Here is a 10166-nt window from a genome sequence, read left to right on the forward strand (position 1 = left end):
CATTAATAAATAAATTCGTAATAATTGTAATAGCAAAAATCTAAAAAAGAAAATGTAAGTGGCAACTATGAAGCAGATAATTTATTCCGATACTGTAACCGTGAGTCAACCCTATGATTTCGGGGAGCACTCCGAGGTCCATCCAACCCCACAAAGTGGGCACCTTTAATTTGGGAAAAGTCTGGCTGTGAAGCATGATCATAAACCTCCTTTTACACTGTTATTCAGGAAACATTACTTCTTGATAAAGTGTTTTTTTATTTATCCACTTATAATATGTTGTAGCGGTACAGATTTTCATTTTTGATATCAATAACAACATCCAACTGAATTTAAAGCTAATACTGTAATCATTTGTGATGGAGACAGCGATTCCTAATTAGTTTTCAAAGAGAAAGGAAGCAAAAGCCGGTAAAATATATGTTTTCTGAATTTTTGATTTTAATCCGACATAGTTTTTATCAATCCTAAATAAGAAATACAATTTCAAGTTTCAGATAAAAATATTTATAATATTCCCTTTAAAACTAAAATCTTAAATTTACCAATGATTTAGATAACATTGAAACCTAACAACTAAGTTACTAAACTGATGTAACATGCAGAATTTTTTAAAGAAATACGGTATAGGCAAACAGCACCTAATATTAATATGGGTTCGTTTGTATGAAGCCCATTAATTTAAAAAAAATATCATTGACCCAAGAACATTCTTTAACGATAAAAACACCACTTACAATACGTAATGATGATAATCCATACATTTTTTTTTTTCTATTTCTTCTATATATAAACGGAACACAAAATACTGAATCATCACAGTTTCCGGCCTTTGAACCTTTAAAAACCTTGTCAGCAGACTGGGAGCATATTGGGAAGCGTTTGAGATGAAATGTCGCGACCGGCACGAGACAATCAATCACGCCACACGCAAAGCGCCATTACTGCATATTGCAACGCATACTATCGCACAGTAGGCGCATGTATTTAATTTAATTTTTATTGTTACTGAATAGTTAGTTCAATATTGCTAAAGGCTTAAATTTTGTTAATACCTGTGTTATAAACATTTTATATATTTACATCAATAAAAGGCAAAATTTTTAGTTTTAATTAAAATCATGTGCTTCAGAAAGTCACTTATCCAGCTGGTTGAACTAATTATTTCATTGTCTATGTTGGGTGGTATATTATTTATGTATCTCAAAAAAGTTGATTTCAACTTATTCAAATATGTTTTATATGATTTTGAAATATCAAAATTAGATATTTTTGAAATATAATACCAAAGGTAGATTGACTGGGCCAATGGCAGCTGATAAGGAATATCATACAGTTTTATAAAATTAAAATTTCGAAAATTTATACAATCTACCCAAAATTAATTACACTCCTTCAATGAAATCAGCCTTTATACAAAAAATTTCGCTGATTAAATTTTATTTTAGACAATTGAATACTTTTAAAAAGGATTTTAGATATCTACATTAACATATGGTCAAACAAATTTTCAAAAAAAATAACAAAGAAAAATAGAACAAATTCAATTATTTTAATACTTTTATTTAAACTGAATATAAAACAAAGAACACATTGGCAGTGATGGTGAGTTATAGCAGCACATTTCACTTTGACAAAGAAAAATACCAAGAAACTAAATATAGTATCACAAATAAATATACAATTATGTAAGTTCACAATACAGAATTTATACAAAGATTCCATTAAATATTTATGGTAACTACAGGTTAAAAGATCATGTTTATTTAAACATAAATGTACAAGTTATCGGTACATTAATAAATAAATCACTTGTTTCATACAATTCTGAATCTTGATTATTTCCAGTACTTACAAGATTCAGTGTTTATAATACATATACATTTAAGTTATTTACATATAACACAAAAATGTATTATTATTATGATACATCTCATCTATATGTACTGCATCTATGTATGTCTGTATGAGTGAGAGTGTTGGTGAATGTGCTCACAAAAATTGTATGTTTAGTAATTTCAACGATAAATGTCTATAAAATACAAATTATGTATAAAATATCACAATTTGATAACATATTTTAGAGTGTAAACATTGTGTTATAGATGTCATTATTGATATTTGAGTAATTATCCTGGAAATTTGGAACTTTCTCTCACAAAACTGACACATAAAATACAGTTTAATTACCATTATGATCATATTTAATAATTTTAATAAAATGCAGGCTGATATGTGTTTATAAACAATTGAATAAACACTACATTTAACGTATATGAACAATTTAATACACATACATTCCTCATACATAAAAAACAAATTTTGTCAATTTAAAACATTTGTTAATAATCCAATAGTAGTAACTGGTTTCAAACAAAAGTGTTTAAAGTAAAATTTTTAATGAAAAAAACTTTTTTTGTTTTGCCTAATAATTATACACCTAGATAACAGATATCCATTAAGCTGATTCTAAAACACATAGACAATTACTTTATATTTAATAATATAACAACAGCTAATGTTTCTTAACTTTAATAACATCAACAAATCTAACGAATTATTAAAATTTCCTAGCCACTTGTGGCATTAACATTCATTTTTATATCAAACATTGGTTGCATAGTAATTATGTCTTTAACAAGAGACTATGTCTTCTTTTAAACAAGATTATTTATACAATTACATCTGGTAATATAGGGGTCATCAGTAATCAGGAGTTTAAAAAGTTATTAAAGTAAATCAATTAAAATTTATCTGTTTTAAGTAAAATTGAATGCCTTTACAGTTCATATTAACCATAAATTATATCCTTTTTGTATTTATAAATCTTTTTAATCTAATCTTTTTTTTTTTTTTTTAAAAAAGTGATTCTTGAAAAATAAAATTATTACCAATATTTAGGGTTACCATCCATCTGAGATACACACAGTGTGGGATAGAGCATCGTATCTAGAACAATGCCAGGGGCAGAAAAAACATGCAGTATTCATAAATGTGTGATAAAATAATATATAATGAGTAAAATACTTTGTTTAGAATCCACTAAGCCTTGTAAGTGGTACAGAAATTTTTTTTGTGCTGATTTATCAAAACTTCCAGACTGACAGCAAAACTGTGAGGATGCTCCGACAGCCAAGACCCCTCTTTATTTCTAAACTCGGAAAGCAATTTTGAAAAAGTGATTTAATTTTCCTGATTAAATGTGCAGAAAAAGTTCAATGGAAAGAATTAGATAAAAGTGGTTGAGTGGCGAACATATTAATAGCTGATTTGGTAAATATGGATGAAATATTTGATGAAAGATTGTATCTGCTTTAAGTACTCATGGCCCTAAGAAGTAAACGGGATCCCTTCCCTGAAGCAAAAATCTTAATTATCTAAAAAGAAATAAATAGAGATTTTTTACTCCTTCTCAAAGCAAATTTTAGGTTTCGTATATTTTAAGATCATGGAGTATGTAATGTTTACCCAGTGTATTGATACTTGCACAAAATATTTTTTCTTTGTGTCTTATGTGTCTATGTATTTCTTCAGCGTTCATGTTATAGGAAGTTTTAATTATTGAAACAAATTCAACATGTTCCTGAGAATTTTATGAATAAATTAAAAGATTTCTCTAAACAATTTACCTCCAAAAAAAAAATATTTAAAAAAGGAGACCTAATGTCTAAAGTAGTTATTTCGTCACTCATATTTTTGCACCTAAAATCTTGTTTAAAACTAAAGCTAAATAAAAAATATTTATATACTTTTTTCAATTTATTTATTGTAATGTATGATTATACTATTACAAGAAAAAGGTTTGTCGAAATAATTTTCTTGATGAAGTGGAGTCTAAATATCTATTTTGTGGTATAAAATAGATATTTATACCAACCTCTCCCCGAAACTTCCAATTTGTCTTGGATTGGCTTTTAAAATTAATGGCAACCCTACTAATATTGTTAATTAATAAATTCTAATCAAGTGCTAACCATTGGCATATGTTATATAAATCCATTTGGGTTCACATAACACATAATTGCATGAATTTATAAACCTTTCTCATTCAACAGATATAAAAAGAGGATCAAAGATAAAAAAAAAACTTAAACTCCTGAAAATATCAACAGCACAATGAGAATTTCTACTCAACCACATTTGAATGAATCATAAATTGTAATAGAATAAAACAAATGGGAGGGATGTTCCGAATCCTAAGCACATTTCTAACCAAAAAACTACTCAAATCAGAAATCACACATTTATAGTTCAAAATCTGGAATCACATTAAAGAAATAACATTGATACAAATAAAAGGAAATATTTATAGTTTTTTTAGGCCACTATTCTTGAGAAATCTTTTTTAATTTCTTTTGTTTTATGAGATTTTTTTTAATTGTTAAAAATACTTCTTTAAAAAACAATTAAGTAAGGGAGAAAATGTCCATGTCCCTTCATTCAGTTAAATATACACTATAAAATCTGTAGCAAATAAGAAATCAAAAGAACAATTTAGGAGATATATAAAATATATCTTTCATCTAACAAATTTTAAAATTAATAAATAGTTATCTGCAGTATTCATTGCTAAAAGATTTCTGAATTAAATGTCTTAGGCATCAGGAACATTTAAAAATAACAATTTTAAATGATGAAATGATCTGTGAACACATGTTTATAAAGTACAAAATTACGAATTAAATGCATGTTTTACAAATGATTATAATAATAAAATAACTATCAAATTTTGTACTTTATACTTAGAAACTAAAGAAAAGATTAGTCATTCCTTCTATAAAGTTCAAAAAAGATCATTTTAAATAAAATATAAAACTCAGATTAAATAACAAACCTATCACACTCAATGTGGAATACAATAACATCTCAAAGAATTGAACTTTTCAGTTTGTAATAACAGTTCATTGAGAAAGGGGAATACATTGTGTTGGGAAAACAGAGCTGAGTACTTTGCAATCAGTTAATGAAAAGATAGAGTTAATTACAGTTTTTGATAGGAGGGGTTGCACCAGGTGCATCCACGGAAGACTGAATCTCATTATTTTCTTATTATTGTAAAGTCAAAATCCCTTAAAATAAGGAGGATATAAGATATCAGATAATCATGATGGACTAGATAATGGAAGTTTTTCTGAAGAACTTTTTCCTTGAAAATAAATAAATAATAAAATAGTATCACCTTAGTCAAAGGTTAAATAATAAAGAGTATTATGTAACTTTTTCTAAAAATAATTAACACACAATGTTAATTACATAATCATGAGTTTGCATGTACTAGAGATCCAAAAGTAAAAAAGTGAAAACTTGAAGCTCCATTTCCAACAACAATACTTTATTGAGTAGTACCAGTATTCCACGATGGGTGTAATATGAATGTTTGTATGTTTATAATTATCATAGTAATGTACACAAAACCAAGTAATAAAGAAATTTTTATGAAATAGTAATTTTTTTTTCCTTCATAAAACTAATTTGAGAAACAAAGAAATTTCATGAACATTTTAAATACATCCTCAATCAAGAATAATGTATATTATAGTAATTTAGTATATTTTTTTGATTAATTTTATCGACTAAAACATGTATTCTAAGGGAAAATTACATTAACACCAAGGTTGTTGGTTTTCAGGTACATGATGCCAATCCCATTCTTTACCTTTAGGCCTAAACTTTCCTTTATGATGATAGAATTTTTTTTTGAAATGATGATGATCTGATGATGATGATCTTTGGTATTTTGCTGGCAATGCAGGAGGACTATGAATAGTAACTGGCGAGTAAGGTCCATCTAAAGGTAGCAAGGGTGGTGGGGGAGACGTAGAAGGAGACGGAGAAGGTGTTCTTGGGGGTGCTAAAGGTGGCTCTAATATTGGTGGCGAATCTCTACATGGTGATAGTTTTGTCCGATACAGTAAAGGTGGCTCATTGAGAGCTCTCTTGGTATCCTTATTAATATTTTCACACTGGCCGATTCCTGAATCAGGACTTGTATTACAGCTGATACCACCTTCAGTGCTTCTTCTCCTTTTTTCTAATTCTGTAGATGCAAAAGCAACTAACCTGTCAAACCCACAGCTTATTTTGTCTTGCCACTTGTCTCCACCTAGAATAAAATTTTCATTAATTTTCTGCTAAGAATATAAATGCACCCTTTATTTTATAAATGTTTCAAGAATTCCAGAGATTTTTTAATATGTTGACTACTAACTACAAGATGAATTAGGGTTTACGTTCTTATCAATAACTTGACATATTTCACAATACATACTGATTTCATCCTACCTGCACAAATATGGCAAGTACAAAAACTAAGAGATAACTCGTACTTTACATCCTAAATTTAAGCTTAAAACATACTTGTAAGTTAATTCATAGTCAATGTGTTAATGTAAAAAAAAACAACCTAGAAACTTCATCTTTATGAAACAATAATATAATAACAACTTTAGCATACACTTCTGAAGAAATTTAACTTTACTTTTTATTTTTTAAATAACTAAATCATATATATTTTCTTTAGATGAAATATTGAGTTATTTTTTGTAGAAAAATAGAAAACAAATATATCTTATCTGAATTTAAATAGCTTTTACCATATACATTTTTAAACAAGAGAATTATGGTGCTAAGTTGATGATTTTGGATAAAATCCCATATTTTCAACTCCTACCTCGCTACAGCCAGCCCCTGAGAGAAGTTAGACTAAACTTCAATTAATTACTTGAAAAATCTGTTAATTACTTGGAGGATCTTTGTATGTTAGTTTTATGGTAATAGAAACCTGAGAAAGGTGATAATGAATGATATTTTACATATATTGATTTTTTTTTTTTTTATTTTAAGGGTGTAAGGAATGATGTTTAGGACAAGATAGAGCTGAGCAAGCTGGGATGAGGGTACCAGAGTGCTTGGTTCAGAAAATTTTGTGTTTGATTCCCAATTGGGTTAGTCCAGTGACTCCCAAAGTGTGCACACTCCCCGGGGCGCTGTGGTGCCATCATAGGGGTGCCATGAAATATTCAATTAAACAATTCGGCAATTTTCTTGGAATTTCCTATTCTTGAATTTTCACACCAGCAATCATGTAGGCTGACAAAATTCCAAGAATTTATTTATTTTTCACCTAACCTAACCATATGGTAGTTGTCCAATCCCAATATGGATATTACCAAAATAGTTAAAATTAGATATTTTATATTATCTTAAGAAAGATAGTAAATATTTGTATTTAATTTTTTGCTGTTAAATGGGTAATCGCTTTTAAAAAGGAAAGTTTTCCAATTTGTCAAGAAATTCAAAAAATCAGAAGTAGTCAATATTTATTTTGTGGGGGTAGTAACTTATTAGTTGCTAAATTACTTATGCCATACCTACTTTCTATAAACCTAAAAGTTATAGTAAAAAAAAAGTATTATTTTTTCAACTTTTCTATATGAGAGTGAAATCTGGATGCTTATTTTGAAAAAAAGAATAATGCCTTAAGGTCTTCAAAAATAAAGTATTACATGGATTTTTTTATTTGAAGAAGGATAAGTCCATCGGGAAATTTAGGTGGTTTACATTCTTTTAATATAATCAAAGTAATAACATTGGTATAATTGAAATTTGCACATAAAGTTGTGAATCTTAGTAAAAAATGAATCACTAAAAAATTAGATAGCTTGGAATTGATGGGTAAAAATACAAAAGATAGACCAAGGCCTAGAAGAGAATTGTGTTAAGGCTAACCTAGCGGAATTTGGTTTTTATGGGGTTATATGATCCTAGGTTGTATTAGCATCTAACTTTCTGGTTCACTGAACCTTTTCTTATTATTAATTTGTTCATTTTCTATTAAACCCAAATTCATCAACCAACTGAACCATTACCATAGTTAATTAATGTGTGGATACTTCTATTTAATATTTTAGTGTTATTTAATCAGCTTTCAACTAACATTTCTAAGAAAAAGGCTGTTTTAGAATTAAATAATAAACATTAACAAACTTATTATTATAGAAAAAGCAAAAATTATTCAACATAATACTTAATAGAATGTTGTATGTCATTCGACTAACCTTCTTCCATGCGATGAGGTGATAATGAAACTGGAAAAGAAGGAATTTCTGCTTCGACAAGAAGTCGCTTTGAAGGAAGAAATTCCTGATGGGGGCTACTGCGTTTGAAGGACATTTGAATTGGATCAGGCTTAATGTCAAGTAAACTTCCTTCATAAGGATGCAAATTATCACCATCTTCTTGCTTTACTTCTTCTCCATTTAAGATTCTAGCATGAAGAGTAGCAGCTAAACTGTAGTAAAGATTTTTTTTCTCAGTTAAAACGTTTAACAATATAGATGAAACATATAAATATAGATGAAATAGTACAAACTGCTAAATATGCTAGTAATTAATATATTAATAACAAAAATTTCAGCTATATTAAGATAAAATTTAAATAAAAACAACTATATCTACTGTTTTACGGGCTGGCTGCAGTAATTATAACCAGTTCCAGTTAAATTATATCATTAAAAAAAAAATATTATTAATTAAATAATAAGGGGAAAATATAAAATCTTTGATATGAATTAAACAAATCAGAATAAAATTCAATGTAACTAAGAAATACAATTATAAATTTAAGAGAAATAAATAAGACATTATAGTTGTATTGTTAAGGTAAAATTGCTGTTAAGTATTTGATTATTATATACTCACCCTTCCACTGGCTCTTCACGAATATATGGTTTCATGTCATTAAAGTAAGACTCATGATAAGGTTTTAGTTCAGCCCTCGGTAATGGAACTGGTCCGTAACGTGATATATTAGGATACATCTGGAAATTAATTTAAAACATGGAATCAATCAGAACTGGAAATCAATTCAAAACCACTATGTCTGAGCCCTAATTCAACCTAGGCTAGTAGTTTAGTCAAGGAGCTAGAACTTCAATAATTATGTGTGACAGCAGCAATTTAGCAAAGTAGTTTCTTAGTTAGCGATTCAATCTAGTTATACAGTAAGGTTCTATTTTTATGGACAAGTACAAGCCCTTTATCCTCCCGCTTCATCATCGTGACTCTTTGGCACACTCAAAGAACAAGAATGATTCTGTTGTTTTGGTGGAGTTAATTAGATGTAAAAAAAAAAAAATTCACAGGAGAGAAGAAAAAACTTTAAAATTTAAAATATGATTCCAACATAATGTCTTCACATCATTAAGACAATTAGATAAAACAATCTTCAATACTGGAGTTAGAAAATATAATGAATATACCAGAATTAGGTTAGAAGAAAATTAAATGGAAATCAAACCCATCAGGTTAGAGTATACTGTTCTATTCAATCACTGAACTAAAGTACCTAATGAGAATAAATGTACATAAATAAATTGTTTGACTGTCATACCTGCAGTTACCATTACTTTAGCTACAATTTCCTCATCTGTTTTTCTCATATCTGCCTGTTTATGAGGATAACATGGGCTCTTTGTTGTTTGACGAGCCACTTAAAAAATTTTATTTTTGATATCTGAATGTTTATTGAAAAATGAGGGTTTAAGTATAATGTTTATGCTAGGCCCTGAGTTATATGAACAAGAATTTTCAAGTTTTTTTTTTCATTGATGTGGTTGTGGAGTGTCTTGTATATCTGTATTCCTATATTCATCCACCCAATGGTGCCCACAATGTAGGCTTATTCTTTAATGGATAATTGTCCTCAATTGGTATTTCCTCATGAAAATTAATACAAGAATTCTCAAATTATTTAACTTAGGAAACAAAACTAAAGTTCACAAATTCTGCACAGTAAAACATAGGGTCACTAAAATAAATAGAACAGGAATGTTTACAAAACTAAGTATAGAGTAGATAGCAGAAACAACAACTTATTTAGGATAGGAAATATTCTTTAGCACCTTTTAATGGAATATTCTTTAAAAGAAACTTTGTGGTGCTCCTAGCTCATATCTTTCATTAATATTTTTTCATACCTAAAGCTTTTATTTTTTTTTATCACTCAAATTTCTTCTTTCAATTCTAAAATAGGCATTATAAAAACCTTTATTATCTTATTCACTTTATTGCAAAGTAGTCTGTTCAGTTTGCAAAACACTAGTGTTCTGTACTCGATCATACATTGGTTAGCACTGACTACTTTAGTAACTAAATTGGAAGCCACT

The 10166-nt window shown here is 28.3% G+C and overlaps 1 protein-coding gene across 1 annotated transcript in view; it reads right to left on the minus strand.

The window, feature by feature from the left end:
• Positions 1–1542: 1542 nt before the first annotated feature.
• Positions 1543–10166, minus strand: part of LOC106684978 (histone-lysine N-methyltransferase, H3 lysine-79 specific) — a gene marked incomplete at its 5' end in the record, with an annotated part of 11825 nt that continues 3201 nt past the window's right edge. Inside the window, 3 exon segments of the mRNA XM_067052748.1 lie at positions 1543–6103; positions 8058–8290; positions 8701–8819. Coding sequence (XP_066908849.1) covers positions 5604–6103; positions 8058–8290; positions 8701–8819 — 852 coding nt within the window.

This window comes from Halyomorpha halys, unplaced genomic scaffold (assembly GCF_000696795.3).
Source record: "Halyomorpha halys isolate HHAL.00 unplaced genomic scaffold, Hhal_1.1 Scaffold637.1, whole genome shotgun sequence".
NCBI lineage: Eukaryota > Metazoa > Arthropoda > Insecta > Hemiptera > Pentatomidae > Halyomorpha > Halyomorpha halys.